At 40.3% G+C, this 16,468-nt stretch overlaps 1 protein-coding gene across 1 annotated transcript; it reads left to right on the plus strand.

The window, feature by feature from the left end:
* Nucleotides 1-6: 6 nt before the first annotated feature.
* On the plus strand, nucleotides 7-15,527 carry LOC124140929 (ribosomal RNA processing protein 36 homolog). Its single transcript, XM_046508771.2, has 10 exons — nucleotides 7-94; nucleotides 6,601-7,039; nucleotides 8,175-8,190; nucleotides 8,811-8,871; nucleotides 9,998-10,084; nucleotides 10,462-10,528; nucleotides 12,893-12,997; nucleotides 13,682-13,756; nucleotides 14,273-14,390; nucleotides 14,973-15,527. Exons 2-10 carry the CDS (start codon nucleotides 6,611-6,613, stop codon nucleotides 15,098-15,100), a joined length of 1,086 nt encoding a protein of 361 aa, XP_046364727.2. The 5' UTR covers nucleotides 7-94; nucleotides 6,601-6,610; the 3' UTR covers nucleotides 15,101-15,527.
* The last annotated feature ends 941 nt before the right edge of the window (nucleotides 15,528-16,468 follow it).

Genomic DNA, 16,468 nt, shown 5'->3' on the forward strand with positions numbered 1-16,468 from the left:
GGTTACAGTATTCGTTTTGGAAATCGCATTTCAACATTTACATATACCTGTTGCTGTCAGTGCACGTGTTGTTTGTAAACATAAGAAGTCAATGGTTTGTCAAGCAATATGTCTAAAATTATTGCTTTGATTACAGTACATGAGTTGCTGTGTTTTATTTTGTGTAGGCTACTATCCGAGAGCCGAGATGTATGTCTTAACTGTTGCACCCCGTGTAAGATCTCGGATAGTCGCCAACAGCGTGGACATTTGACATGCTTAGCCCTTGGATCCCCTTTCCGATCAAACACTCCTTTCTGGCCAATTACCCCTTAGAGTTGGCATCCCTTCCAGTCAAACAAAGCATGTCATGTTTTCACAATAAGTTGTGTTGCGTATAAGCTAAGTTGGAGTAGGCTAATTTCTAATGTAAACTTGTTTTAGCATCTCACAATTATTGGTGTCTGCAAGTTACCATATAAGTTAAATATCACTTATTTGATCAAGGTAAAAAAAAAATAAGGTGCCGTTTTCGCCAGGCAATAGTAGCCGTTTTCGCTCGGTGACGTTTTGCTGAGGTGCCGTTTTCGCTATCATCCCACATAGTCATGTGATGAAGTATTGGCTAATTTAATAGAATAACACGTTAGCCTAGCCACAGACTTGTAGGTCCGTGGCCTAGCTTAGCTTCAAGATGGCAAAGCAAGTTTGATCCTCCGTGCTAACAGATATTCAAGTGTGCCCAGTAAAGTGCAGTACTCCTGAATCATCATTGAAGCCAATTCAATTTTGTAACAAGGAACAAATGTTACTGTTTTTTACCTACAAAGAGAAAGGTCACGCCTGTTCTAAAGCAACATGAGTCTATTGTATGGATCTAGTCAATGTATTGCCATGCACTCACACATTCACTGCCAACAATGCTAAATGGATTTTGAAAAATTAAAACAATTCTCACGGGACTGCAATATGACCTGTGTTTCAATATCCCGTGTTATCCAAACACTAATTATATAGACAACAAGAATCGCTTCTGACTTGACACTTTACTCTCGGAGGCCATGATCTTAAAAAGCCCGGATGTACAGGGATCAGTTATTGTACTGGATTGTGATATGATAGGGAGCAGTCATTACCAGATATTGCAACATCCCTTCTTCTTTAAGAGTCCACGAGTCCATTGGAAACTTTGGCACACACTCCTTATTAATATCAAAATTATACTGGCATGGAAGTCAGTTTACATTATTTTGAATTAACGTTTAGGGTAGCTTTCATATTAATAAAGCTATTAAATTATGAAGGCCTTATAACTGTAAGTGAATCAAATTAGTGTCCATGACCTTACTGGTCTGTAAACATTCACTCACATTAACAGAATAGAATGACTGTTAAATGAGGCTTCAACATATAATTGTTGAACTTGAGCACAACTGTACTCTACACAGTAAAGTCTCTGAGATGTTTGGGCAACTTCACTGAACGGCCACTTCTGGTGGTAGTAGGTGGTGTAGTCTGTGCTTGCTTCATGATAGTCGTCGGTCTGTCCGTCTTCATCGGTGTCACAGGTGGAGTCACAGGAGAAGTCTTCTCATTACTCCTGCTACTAGTAGGACTGTTAGATGGCATAAGCTTTTCTCTTGACATTAATGGCTTTCTGAATCTCTGTTCACTTTCAACTTTGACAGGTGGTTGATTCAAAGAATGTTGTTCAGCTGTTTTCCTCAAATGTACACGGTTACGTCGGAGTATTCCTGTAGGTGTGTCTACCTCATAGCTTCTCTCGTCAAGTCTCTTTAGCACTGTTCCCTTTTTCCATACTTTGTCATTCATAGTGAATGGCTTCATCCTAACAGTATCACCTTCTTCTAGTGGCGTTAAATCTTTTGCAGATTTGTCAAAGGCTGACTTCTGTTTCTGCTGTTTCAGACAAAGTCTTTCTCTTTCACCATTCACTGTTCTCGGCTTCAGCAGAGTTTCACTTGTTGGAAGGAGAGTCTTTGATCGTCTGTTCATAAGTCGTTGCACAGGACTAGAGCCGAGTCCCTGAGTTGGTGTATTTCGGTAGTCTAATATTGCCATATACTGGTCGTTTCCACTGTCTTTTGCTTTCCTTAGTAGTTTCTTCGCGGTCTTTACCGCAGACTCTGCCTTTCCATTGGCTTGACTGTTGTGAGGACTTGAGGTTAAGTGCTCTATGTCCCAATCAATGACAAATTTGTTAAACTCCTCTGAGTAGAACTGAGGTCCGTTATCACTAACCAGCTGGTCCGGAATCCCATATCTGGCAAAGTGTGCCTTTAGCTTCTTGATAACTGTAGTAGACTTGGTGTCTGACAGGCAGTCCACTTCCCAGAAGTTACTGTAGTAATCCACGGTTATCAGATAGTCCTTATCATTAAGTGTGAACAAATCTGATGCCACTTTTTGCCATGGTCGTTCTGGTACTTCAGTGGTCTGTAGTGTCTCCTTCTGCTGGTCTGCCTGGTATTTGCAGCACAACTCGCAAGTACTGATGTACTGTTTAATGTCATCAGACATGTGAGGCCAATACAAACTCTCTCTTGCACGCCGTAAACAACCTTCGATCCCTAGGTGAGAAGTATGGATCCTGGTTTTCATTGTTGTTCTCAGGTTGTGAGGTATGACCAGCCTTTCTCCTCTGAATATGAGACCATTTTGTACTGTGATCTCGTCTCTACGTCTCTACAGTTGAAGTATGGGTACAACTCCATCGGTAAAGCGTCTCTTTCCTCTGGCCACCCACTTAACACGATTTGTTTGAGTTTCTGCAGAGTTTCATCCTTTTCAGTCTCTTCTCTGATCTGCTTGATCCTGTCATCTGTTATCGGCAAAAACTTTGCCATGTTCACCTGACTGAAAGGCTCTACAATCTTTGGCTCTGTGCTTGGCAAATATGCTCTTGACAATGTGTCTGCCAAAACAACATCTGCACCTTTCTTGTACTTGATAGTGGCGTCATACTGTTGCATAGCCAGAATCATAGACTGTAGTCGTCTAGGAGCACAGTTTAAGGGTTTGCTGGTTATTGCTTCTAGTGGTTTATGATCATTTTCCACTGTAACTTTCCGACCAAATGTGTATGTGTGGAACTTTTGAAGTCCGAAAACAACAGACAGCATTTCCTTTTCAATCTGTGCATATCTGGACTCAGCCGGTGTTAGGGCACGGCTAGCGTATGCAATTGGCTTGTCTTGTTGTAACAGCACAGCACCTAGTCCAGTGGAACTTGCATCACACTGCAGTGTCAGTTCTTCAGCTTCATTGTAGTATGCCAATACTGGAGCTTCCGTAACCAGTTTTTTCACTTCAGTGAAGGCTTTCTCGTGTGCCTCCATCCATGTCCAGTCCACATCAGTATGTGTTAATTGTCGAAGTGGTTGCATTACCCCTGACAGACGAGGTAAATATCTTGCAAGGTAGTTGACGAACCCTGAGAAGCGTTGAATGTCCTCAACATTCTGTGGTGCTGGCATTTCCAACACAGCCTTTATTTTCTGTGGGTCACACTTAAGTCCCTGATCAGTGATGATGTGACCAAGAAAGGTAACCTCTTTTCTGCACAACTTAAGTTTCTCCTTCTTCAACTTGATACCAAGTTTCTGACAACGCTGCATAAGGCATTCCAGATTCTTGTCATGGTCAACCTGCGCTGTCATCTTGTCATACCCTGAACCATAGATCAGGATGTCATCCACAATACATTTGACACCTGGTAGTCCTTCCAAAGCTTGGATTAAGCGTTTCTGGAAGATTTCAGGGGATACACTAAGCCCGAATGGTAGTCTAGTCCATCTGTACCGACCAAACGGAGTTCCAAAAGTACACAGCAAACTGGATTCGAGATCAAGTTCAAGATGCCAAAATCCAGCAGACAAGTCACATGTACTGAAGACCTTCGCATTTGTCAGATCGGGCAACACTTCCTCGATCGTAGGCAGCTGATAATGCTCACGACGAAGTGCCTCATTTAAGCGCTTGGGGTCAATACAAATTCTAATTCCCCCTGATTTCTTGGGTGCTATCACTAACGAGCTAACCCAATCTGTTGGTTCATCCACAGGTACCAAGACACCAAGTTTCATAAGACGATTAAGTTCTTGTCTCAATTCCTCTCTCTGTGAGATAGGCACTCTGTTCTGATGTGAGACGCTTGGGGTTATTTCCGGATTCACCTGCAGGTGTACTTTGCCAGGCAAGGTCCCAAGTTCCCCTTCAAAATTTTCAGAGTAAGTCTTAATGATAGCCTCAGAATTCCTCTCTTTGACTAATGTTGGTCCTGGCTGTGAAACTGAACAAACAGAAACAAAGTTGTCCACATTCACTGTTAGCAGTCCCATCTGCTGCACTGCTTTGGAACCCAACAAAGGTACAAGATGATTTGTGTCATCGGACACAATCACAAATTCTACACTGTAAGCCTTCTTGTTTTTGGGGTTTTGAATCAGCAGTCTTGTTACACCATCAGGGTGTACCAGTGAACCATTCCACATACGAAGCATTTTCGAAGTGGGTGTGACATCAGTATCAGCATTAAGTAATCTCCGTGGTAAAATGTTTACTGATGCTCCACAATCCAACTGGAATTTTACATTGGTCTCATGCTCCACAATCATCTGAGCGAAAATATCTGAGCCTGCTTTCTTTCCAACCTGGTTGCAAACTTCAACATCTGGATCCAATGACACACTGCTGATCACCTCAAGACAATCATCTTCCTCTGCTCCACTGTCTTCATCATCTGAGACAGAGTGAATCTTGCTAGCTTTGTTACCATGTCGACAACATTGCTGATAATGATTCTTTCCCTTACACAGGGTACATGTCTTTCCCCAGGCTGGACATTTGCGTCTGTCCATAATGTGTTTGTATCCACAAAACTTGCATAGTTGTAAAGATCCTGCCTTCTGTGACATGCTTGGCCCTTGTACAGGTTGAGATTTACCAGTCCTCTCTCTGTATTTATAAGACTTGTTTCCTGCTGAATGTCTGCTGACACGGTGTACATCTTCAGAATTCATGGCTTTAATTCTTACATTGGTTGCTTCAGCACTTCTGCATATTGCAATGCAAGATTTCAGTGACAGCTTAGTTTCCTGTAAAAGCCTTTTCCTGGTGTTAGGGTCTCTGATCCCTGTCACTATTTTGTCCCTTAATAGTGATTCACGTAGACATTCACAAAAGTTACAGCTCTTTGAGAGTGTGCGAATAGCTGTGAGGTATTCCTCAAAACTTTCTCCATCTGCCTGTACACGATTGTTCAAAATGTATCGTTCATACGTCTCATTAGTTTCTCCAATTGTGTATGAATCAAACTTGGCCATAATAGTAGTCACATCCCTGTGCTCTTCCGGCAAGAATTCCATTGCATTGTAGACTTTTAGTGCATCAGTTCCGATAGAATGCAATAAAGCAGCAGCTTGGTAATTCATCGGGTAATCATCTAGTTGTGAAACAATCACAAAGTTCTGCCACGCCTGTTTCCACATTCTCCAATTATCTGCCAAATCACCCGACATTTTCAGCGGCAATGGAGGTGTCAAATTCGGCAATGGCATTCTCCTGCCGTGCGGTATCTGCAAGCCCACGTGGTCGTCATGTCCGCCCGGTTCACGTTCTTCCTGACCATCCATAATGTTCATCAGTTAGGAAATCGAATGTGAAATCCGTGTGAAATGTTCATTCATTCACCAAAATGCATAATTAATCCAGAATCATCAAAATCCTGTAGTCGCAAACCACGTGCGATACTGCAGAGGTCCGACATTACTCACTCGCTTGGTGAACTGTCTCATCCGTGTAGGCACCCAGCACTACTGACAGCGTCAATTCTAGCGGTAAACATCAACATCAAGTTAATTCCGCACCGTTGCCACCATGTTTCAATATCCCGTGTTATCCAAACACTAATTATATAGACAACAAGAATCGCTTCTGACTTGACACTTTACTCTCAGAGGCCATGATCTTAAAAAAGCCCGGATGTACAGGGATCAGTTATTGTACTGGATTGTGATATGATAGGGAGCAGTCAGTACCAGATATTGCAACAACCTGAGCCTCGTTTAGGTTGGGCATGTGTACACAGAGATTATGAAAGTGTTCCCAAGCTACAGCTTTGATTATTGATCAACAAGTAGTTCACTACTTTACATGTTTGAACAAAAATTGATAAATAATAATTCAACATTGGAAGAGTTTCGGTCATTACCTTCAGGTTGAAGTCTGTTTGGTTCTATTACTGGCAGATATACTACAGACAGTGAGTGAGGGTTGAATCTGCTTTAAGCATGTCTCTGCAATATCGTAGCGGGACAAACATATTGTGACTCCGTCATTGTACCAAACTAAAGAGTAACACAGAAATGAGGGTATGCTGGCAGATGTGTCATGTATATGTGTCATAGTAGACTGGAGATTGAGTACACTCTATCACCAAAGAAGGGCTCACCCTTGACTATAACACTAGACTACACTACGGGACAGACTGGGTCTGAGAATGACAGAGAATCACATACAAACTTTCTTATTTCAGAAATACTTCCAGGCCATATGATGTTGCTAAATTTGTTTTATAGACACTGTTCTGTTCTGTTATAGATTGTCAGAGATGAGTTCTAGTGATGATGAAATAGACGTGTTCCGAAAAAAAGTTTTAAGTATCAACCCCACATCGAGTAAGATTTCCAAGAAAGGACCAGTGGAACAAGATTCAGACAGTGATGATTCAGACAGTGATGACTCAGACAGTGCTATGTCAGCAGATTTTCCGTCAAATTATTCAATACCAAAACAAGAATTGTCTTCAGAATCTGAGAGTTCAGAACTTGACACTCAACAGCATAAAAAGTCAGTGAAATTGAAACCTGTGAAAACTAAAACTAAGGACAAAAATGATACCAAAGTACATAAAGTGACGAAAGGAACGAAAAGGAAGTTGAAAATGAAAGAGGAGGAACCTGATCAGTCAGAAGATGAGCCTGAGGAGGTTACCATGAGTAACGTAGAAAAGGTTTCTCCTGAAGATGGGGAAGAATATGTGAGTTGAGATTTATAAAGGACAGACTGAGATTCATAAGCTCTGTTTGTCTGTAATGCTGGTGTAGATTTTGTACTTCACTATCTCATCCCATTTGAAACCAGGCTCTACGACTGACTGATTGTTGCATGGATCGTTGCTCATGCTTTCAGGGACTTGAATGCATGGTTCATTTGTATTATCGTATTCGACGTAATAAGCACCCCACTCAAATAAGTGCCCATGGCGATATTTCCTAATAATGGCTAGTAAACAATCCCAATTAGCACCCCTTCCGATTGATCAGTGTACACAAGACTTATTTATTCGTGTATAATACGCACTCGTGTGTTATATACACCCTTAATTATGGGCAATCAAATTCTGGAAAATATATGTCGTGTATAATATGCACAGTTTTCTTCTGTATCATTTCTCACCAAAATTTGAATAAGAGCCCCCTATTTCTAATTTCGAGAGCTCCCTTGGCACTTATTAAGTCAAATACAGTATTTACAGGCCAACATGGGGTAGCTTGAATATTGCTGCAGTGTTAAACAATTACACACTCATTACATAAAATGATACACCATCCTTATGCATTAGAAACCTTAATAATTCCAGTTGATCTAGTGTGATGTTTACCCAATGTGATGTTGATATCGAAACAGTATTCTAAGAGAATTTATCATCCAAAACTGGCTCCCACAGGAGATATCACTTGGGTGAGATCAAGCGATATCTACAGTTTAGATATCGCTGCAATGAAATTGCATCACAATGCTTTGCAGACCATTGTGACGTCATTGGTTACCATGACGTCACAATCAAATGACATCACTAATGGTTCTGCTACTGAGGCTGTTAGCAGTACTTTTTACACTTAAGACACTGCTTATTACTGTCTACAAACTGAAAAAGCTGGAAGAATGATGTTGGATGATAAATAAAATCTCACCCTTGTGTCTTTTGATATCAAATACAATGTATATCAACACTCGTTGATAAAAGTGGAAAGATTTTAAGAGAATGTAAAAGCATGCATGGTTTATATGTATATATGTGTGTGTAATTTTAAACAAAGTGTATTCGCAGATGGGAAATGAATTATTATGAGATAAGAAACAATAATTTGAACATTTTTTCTGTTTTTCAGACTGCAATAAGAGAAGGTATGTGGATACTCCAGCTAATGATGAGATATCTTAGAGATGTCTAACTTCCATTGCATGTACATGTGTTTGCTTTGTAATAAGTCAGTGTTGAGTATGACAAGTACATCAAACATGTTAGAATAATCTATTATTAGTAATAAAAAGTACCTATGCAATTTCTCACTGTCTTGTCCAGTTAACATGGTTAATGATTTGTAGTATGCATAGAGACAGCCATGGGGAAGGATCTCTCTGAGATACTATCAATTCACATCCATGTCCATTTATATATAAAGCATACTGATTTCCAGAATACAAATGCACTGCTGTTGCATGTAGCCTTATGAAATGATTTCAAGATTGACTTTTTAAAAAAAATAGCATTCAACATAATTAATTATCAATTCATGATCGATCATGAATGAGAATTGAAAACTTCTATTCAGAGCGTAGTTTCACCATATCTTTCGACAAGTAAAGTACCAAAACTATTACCGGTAAATAAAATATAATTTTGCTATACTCGTCAACACAGCATATCTTCTGGGAAACCTTGCAGTAGCAACCGCATTTGAAACTTTGTCTGTATGCAGCCTATGATGCTTTAAGCAGGTAATATGTATACCACTGATTTCCAGAGTTGTCACACATGTCGTTTGAGGAACTACAGAAGTTGAGAGATCGCTTGGGAGTAAAGGTGTAAGTATATGGTGAATCATAAAGTTTGTGAGTGATTTGGTTTGAATGCGTCAACATTCGAGAAGGGAACTATTCTTGTCTAATCTAATAGTCCAGATCATAATTAGAGTGACCTCTCTTTCTAAAAATCTCTCTCTCTCTCTCTCTCTCTCTCTCTCTCTCTCTCTCTCTCTCTCTCTATCTCTCTCTATCTCTCTCACACACACACTGATAATCCTTTTTTGGTGTCAGTTTGGTGTGGGAAGAAACCCCACTTCTGCCTATTAGGCAATGGGTTAGGATGAGTGTGAATTTTGGTCTTGTCTGCATCATAATACACATCAAATTGATGAGACCAGTGAAGATCCAGGGTAGAATAGGTCTTCAACCCATGCTTGCCGTAAAAGGCGACAATGCTTGTCGTAAGAGGCGCCTCACAGGATCGGGTGGTGAGACTTGCTGACTTGGTTGTCGTAAGAGGCACCTAACAGGATCAGGTGGTCAGACTCGCTGACTTGGTTAATGCATGTCATCGATCTCAATTGCGTGGATTGATGCTCATGATGTCAATCACTGGATTGTCTGGTCCAGACTCGATTATTTACAGACCACCGTCATATAGCTGGAATATTGCTGAGTGCGGCGTTAGACAACAAACCAACCACCCAACAAACAAACAAACAAGCAAACATCAAATTGATGCAACTTATGTTGTATGGATTTCATCCCCTTTACACTTGGGACATGTAAACCACAAATCCTTGTTGTTTATAGGTTACCTGAAGTATTTTATATTTTGGTAATGTTATAGATCTGATATTGTGTTTATATATTTGAACATGAGATCTTGTTTGGATTTTATTAGCTGGACACTTGAAATGTGTCACGTCCTTGGTTTCTGTAACTATCCGTTTCACTTTTAGATGTGCAGGGGATAAGTTAGTGTCCTGCATACATGTTTAGCCACCATAAGTTACAAAAACAAAGTTTTTGGTATCCAGTATATGTAAAGTATGTAACTTTAGATATGCCAATTTGTATATTTTATCTATAAAATGAGGATAACAAACATTTCTACCAGGAAATTAAACATTTAACCCTCAGATGATTTTAGACCCTCATCACTCTTACACTGAATATGTTCCAGCTACAAACAAGTGATGAAAGGTGAAAGAAAACAAACACATCATCTTTCCACAGCGAAGAGGAGTTTCAAACGAGAAAATAAAAATAGGTCAGAGCTGTTAACTTCTCACATTGTTCTTCTATTATGACATAGTTTGTTGTTTGTGCTTTGTTCCCTGAAGAGAAATAAAAATAGGTCAGAGCTGTTAACTTCTCACATTGTTCTTCTATTGTGACATAGTTTGTTGTTTGTGCTTTGTTCCCTGAAGAGAAATAAAATAGGTCAGAGCTGTTAACTTCTCACATTGTTCTTCTATTGTGATGTAGTTTGTTGTTTGTGGGTCAGAGCTGTTAACTTCTCACATTGTTCTTCTATTGTGACGTAGTTTGTGATATATTCCCTGATTAAATGATGCAATCATTCAGGTTCAATTATTTGTTGATCATGATAATTGTTTTTGAATGTGAAAAGGTTTGATTTTGCAGACCAATGGAAGCATCATCCAAGAAACCAGTGTCCATTTACAGAGACGTAATTCCAGTGAAAAAGAGGGTAAATATGGTGTCTGTTACTGTGTGTGTTTGTCTATGTTTGTCTGTGTTGTGTGTGTTTGTCTGTGTTGTGCGTGTTTGTCTGTGTTGTGTGTGTTTGTCTGTGTCGTGTGTGTTTGTCTGTGTCGTGTGTGTTTGTCTGTGTTGTGTGTGTTTGTCTGTGTCATGTGTGTTTGACTGTGTTGTGTGTGTTTGTCTGTGTCATGTGTGTTTGACTGTGTTGTGTGTGTTTGTCTGTGCCGTGTGTGTTTGTCTGTGTTGTGTGTGTTTGTCTGTCTCATGTGTGTTTGTCTGTCTCATGTGTGTTTGTCTGTGTCGTGTGTGTTTGTCTGTCTCATGTGTGTTTGTCTGTGTCGTGTGTGTTTGTCTGTGTCGTGTGTGTTTGTCTGTGTCATGTGTGTTTGTCTGTGTCGTGTGTGTTTGTCTGTGTCATGTGTGTTTGTCTGTGTCGTGTGTGTTTGTCTGTGTCGTGTGTGTTTGTCTGTTACTCTGTGTGTTTGTCTGTGTTTGTCTGTGTTTGTCTGTGTTGTGTGTGTTTGTCTGTGTCGTGTGTGTTTGTCTGTGTTGTGTGTGTTTGTCTGTGTTGTGTGTGTTTGTCTGTGTCATGTGTGTTTGTGTCGTGTTTGTTTGTCTGTTACTGTGTGTGTTTGTCTGTGTTGTGTGTGTTTGTCTGTTACTGTGTGTGTTTGTCTGTGTTGTGTGTGTTTGTCTGTTACTCTGTGTTTTTGTCTGTGTCATGTGTGTTTGTCTGTGCCGTGTGTGTTTGTCTGTGTTGTGTGTGTTTGTCTGTGTCATGTGTGTTTGTGTCGTGTGTGTTTGTCTGTGTTGTGTGTTCGTCTGTGTCATGTGTGTTTGTCTGTGTTGTGTGTGTTTGTCTGTGTTGTGTGTGTTTGTCTGTGTCGTGTGTGTTTGTCTGTGTCGTGTGTGTTTGTCTGTCTTGTGTGTGTTTGTCTGTGTTGTGTGTGTTTGTCTGTGTTGTGTGTGTTTGTCTGTCTTGTGTGTGTTTGTCTGTCTTGTGTGTGTTTGTCTGTGTCGTGTGTGTTTGTCTGTGTTGTGTGTGTTTGTCTGTGTTGTGTGTGTGTTTGTCTGTGTTGTGTGTGTTTGTCTGTGTTGTGTGTGTTTGTCTGTGCCGTGTGTGTTTGTCTGTGTTGTGTGTGTTTGTCTGTGTCGTGTGTGTTTGTCTGTCTCATGTGTGTTTGTCTGTGTCGTGTGTGTTTGTCTGTGTCGTGTGTGTTTGTCCGTGTCATGTGTGTTTGTCTGTGTCGTGTGTGTTTGTCTGTGTCGTGTGTGTTTGTCTGTGTCGTGTGTGTTTGTCTGTGTCGTGTGTGTTTGTCTGTTACTGTGTGTGTTTGTCTGTGTTGTGTGTGTTTGTCTGTGTCATGTGTGTTTGTCTGTGTCATGTGTGTTTGTCTGTGTCATGTGTGTTTGTCTGTGTCATGTGTGTTTGTGTCGTGTATTTGTCTGTGTTGTGTGTGTTTGTCTGTGTTGTGTGTGTTTGTCTGTTTGTCTGTGTCGTGTGTGTTTGTCTGTGTCGTGTGTGTTTGTCTGTTACTGTGTGTTTGTCTGTGTTTTATGTGTTTGTCTGTTACTGTGTGTTTGTCTGTGTTGTGTGTTTGTCTGTTACTGTGTGTTTGTCTGTGTTTGTGCAGTAAAGCACTACTCACTCACTCTTCTCAAGCTGTAACACTTGTGGTGTCATAGCGCCATTGACACAACACCATGTTCAGCAACAAATCCTGGTTCCATCTCAACTTCAAAGACTGATGGTCATAGTTGTGTTTAAAGATGTGCCCAAGAGTACCTCCAGCAGTGTACCACAGCACAGCACAGCACAGCACAGCACAGCACAGCATAGCACAGCACAACCAATACAGTGGAGTTGCATCCGTTAGATATGCCAGATAGTTATCAGTCATGAATTCATCCTGATTATATGTCACTTGGTCCGTCAGCACCATATTCATGGTCGGGAGGTTCAACAAAGATAGAAGCATGTAAGACCTGATTCACTTTGGGTCTTCCTCCTGTATTAATCCGACACATGATATAACTGAAATGCTGTTCCAAGTTGCAATAAACTTCACTCACTCAGCACCAGCTGGGGCTCCAGCAATGATAACTGACATTATCTGTATACAGCATATTCCATATCCCTAGGCTGTGAGGTCATCCTCGTAAGGAAAAATATGAATTGGATTTGCTCAAAGCAAATGTATTAGTTTGACTGTAAGAAAGTTTGGTATCAGCTTGGATAGTAATGGATAACATTCTAAACAAATGTGTAACTCTATGTGTGGTCTCAGATGTTTTTAGATCAACAAAACAGTTACCTTTCAAATGTAGAAGACATGTCATTTTCTTGAAGGTTACTCGGGATCCTAGGTTTGATGACATGTCCGGGAAATACAACGAAGCCATCTTCAAGAGCTCGTATGCATTTCTTGATGATGTGAAGAAAAGGGAAAAAGAGGTGAAAAATACAAATTTATTTCAACTGCTGCCTTACAGATTATTACTACATGATGTCACATTATTACTGCTGTGTCCATCAAACCCATCCATCTGTACAATATGAAACAAACCCATCCATCTATGCAATACGAAACAAACCCATCCATCTATACAACATGAAGCAAACCCATCCATCTATACAATATGAAGCAAACCCATCCATCTATACAATATGAAGCAAACCCATCCATCTATACAATATGAAGCAAACCCATCCATCTATGTAATATAAAACAAACCCATCCATCTATGTAATATGAAACAAACCCGTCCATCTATACAATTTAAAACAAACCCATCCATCTATGCAATATGAAACTAAGATAAGGCTATGTCATCTTTCTTTTCAATTTCAATGTCCCAGAGGTTTTACCTGTTATGTTTGTGCTCTAATTGTGTTTTTGTAAATTGATAATTAGTACCTCTTTCTTAAAAGTGATTTTGTTTTTTATCTATTATGAATAATAAACAACTTTTATTTGGCATATTGTATGATGTATGCAAGTAACGAATATGAGTATGTATGAGCAATGAAGTTGTTACCTAAAAGATTGATTGTCCTCATAGAACATGTGTATCTCCTCAGTTACTAGTTAGGGTATTAATGGGTTTGTCACAAATTGTGTCACTCTTTCATTGACAGAAACTGGCGAAACAGCTGAAGAAGACAAAGAATGACCAGAAGAAAAAGGAATTACAGTACTTGATCAACAGAATGGTATGTTCCTGTGTTGTGTCTTACATTGGATCCCCATCGGAAGGTTCCAGTAATCCATCCTTGTGATTGGCCATGAAAAAAACAGCTAAATACTCACTTAAATGTGGATCAAATGAACACAGTGTCTGCTGAACATGTATTATAACTGGAGGAACACGTTTCTCACCTATGACCTATTAGCATAGGTTGGAGGGTGAACAATGTATTTAATATGTTTGTATGTTCATATTATGAGGTGTGGAGTTTTACTTATGCACATGCCTATTGGTTCTTCGAGATGGATTCTGGGATTTGGTGGTCGGTGTCTGTTACATAGAAGGTGTTATTGTACCTTGAAGGTGTGGAATGTTTGTCATGCTTGCAGTCACTGGTTTACCTCCAAAATAGCTGGAATATATCTGTGATGTTGAACAACATTCACTAACTCTCCCAGATTGACCATGTAACTTCAAGGGTGAATTATTGCCGAAGTAACGTCATGATATCACTCACTCGTGTCTTGTGTGTCGTGTGCAGGACCAGCAGGCATCTGCTGACAAACAGAAGCAGACGAGGAAAGAGCTGGAGAAGGACTGGAAGAAGAAGGAGCTAGGTCGGGTGGTGGAGGGCAAGAACCCATACTTCCTCAAGAAAGGTGAGGGCAGGAGTGAGTGAGTGAGTTGGGTTTAACGCCGCTTTTAACAGTATTCCAGTTATATCACGGCGTGTCAGCTTAATGTGGGAGGAAAGCCCGAAGTGATGTTGGTCTCAGACATTTACCACTTCGGTGAAACCCACGAGCATAGGTATGGTGCTGACAAACCTTGGAACATAATCAGGGCAAACGGGGATTGAAACCCACAATCATAGGTATCTGGCGTGCCCAAGCTATGCAACTCTGCACAGCGAATCGCGGCGCCTTAGACGACTGGGCCACCCATGCCCCTGGTGAGGGCAGGATATGACCCAGACTTAAATTATTATTCAGTTTATGTCAAGCGTCTTTGATCAGGGATAGAGTTGACTTCATATGAGAAGTTAACTAGCCCAACAATTCAGTAATTGATGTAGGATGAGTGTTGTGACATGGACGGGACATAAAGTTACCGAAGGTCCCTCACACAGAGAGTTATTGTATCTAATTGTACATATTGGCTTTCTGGGCATGTGATTATTTCCAGCTGAGTTGGGGTGCAAATGTTGAGAAGCATGTTGTACAAGATAACACTGTTAACAGGTGACTTACGGAAGCTGGAGCTGGCCGAGAGATTTAAGGAGCTGAAGAAGACAGGTAAACTTGACAAGTACATGGGGAAAAAGAGGAAGAAGAACGCGAGCAAGGAGAAGAAGAAGCTGCCAGACTAGACCATCTACCACTGGACTGCGATTGTGCTGTAGCACGTGTAATAAGAACCAGACAGTGCAACAATTCTAATAATGACAAACGTTAAATATGAGGACAAGAAAGATACTTGAAACAATGTGAACGTTTGTTACCAATCAGTCATAAAATATGACTGTATTGATTTAATATTATGGAGGGGATGAAAATGCTTATGTTCATATTTGCTTAATTAATTTTGGGTAAAAGGTCCGTATTCAAATTCTCTACATGTATGGTGACAATACTTCTTTGAAAACCTACATTGATGTTCAGATCCACAGAACAGACTTGGTTTGAGATGTCAAACATGTACTTGTTAAGAAGAGTTACTGCATAAATCAAGCAAGACAGGCTTTGAAAGGCTGAACAAAGTGCTCTTGTTTTGAAATAAAGATGTGTCCTAGCCAATGAATCATATTATGATTGATGGATATGGGTGAATGCAATACCAACATGGACTGCCAAATTATTTGACAAATTATTATAGACATGTGATTTCAGACAGTTGTTTTAAATATATAAATGTGTGTATAGTGACTTTGTAGACACTGTAATTTCTGACTTCAATATAACAGTAATTTGATACATTCATTATGTATTAGACATTTTGGCCTTTGATATTTGTATGGAAATTTCACCTTTAAGTGGCACTATGTTGCCTTGTTTGTTCTTTAGCACTGCAACATTCCAGCTATGTGGTAGTGGCTTGTAAATAATTGAGTCTGGACCAGACAATCAGTGATTGCTGATATGAGCAACTATCCACGCCGCCGGGGTATGATGACATGCTATTAACTCAGTCACAGTTTGGACAAGTGGATCCTCATTTTTCATTTAAATTCAGTGTTTTGGATATTCTCCTTTGTTATGTCCGTGTTCCTTGCAAGTGTACCACACTAAATCATTTAAATGAGGACCAACTGTACTCTCATTTGACTTGCATCTACTATGATATAGGCATGTCCTGTATTAAAATATCACATTATCAAATGTTAGTTCAGACTTCTGGAGTGGGATGAGACTTGTCAACAGATGTTCATCAGACATATTGCCAGAGGTGAGGTGAAATGGGGGTTTAACGTCGCGTCAAAGATTATTGCACTTATATAGCGACGTGCATGTACATGTGTGTGTTTGTGTGGCTGCTTGAACTAGTCCGGACTGATGCCGATTTATAGTGCTAGCTCACTGAGATGCCGCAGTTTAACATGAATACCCCACTCAGACACAGTATACTGACTCCGAGCAGACCAGTCCTTGTTTTAGCCCCTAAATGCCGAGCGCCAGACAGGGTAACAACAAGTACCATCTTTTAACGTCTTTTGGTATGACGCGGCCGGGGATCAAAC

Source organism: Haliotis rufescens, unplaced genomic scaffold (assembly GCF_023055435.1).
Source record: "Haliotis rufescens isolate VD_foot unplaced genomic scaffold, xgHalRufe1.0.p SCAF_3, whole genome shotgun sequence".
NCBI lineage: Eukaryota > Metazoa > Mollusca > Gastropoda > Lepetellida > Haliotidae > Haliotis > Haliotis rufescens.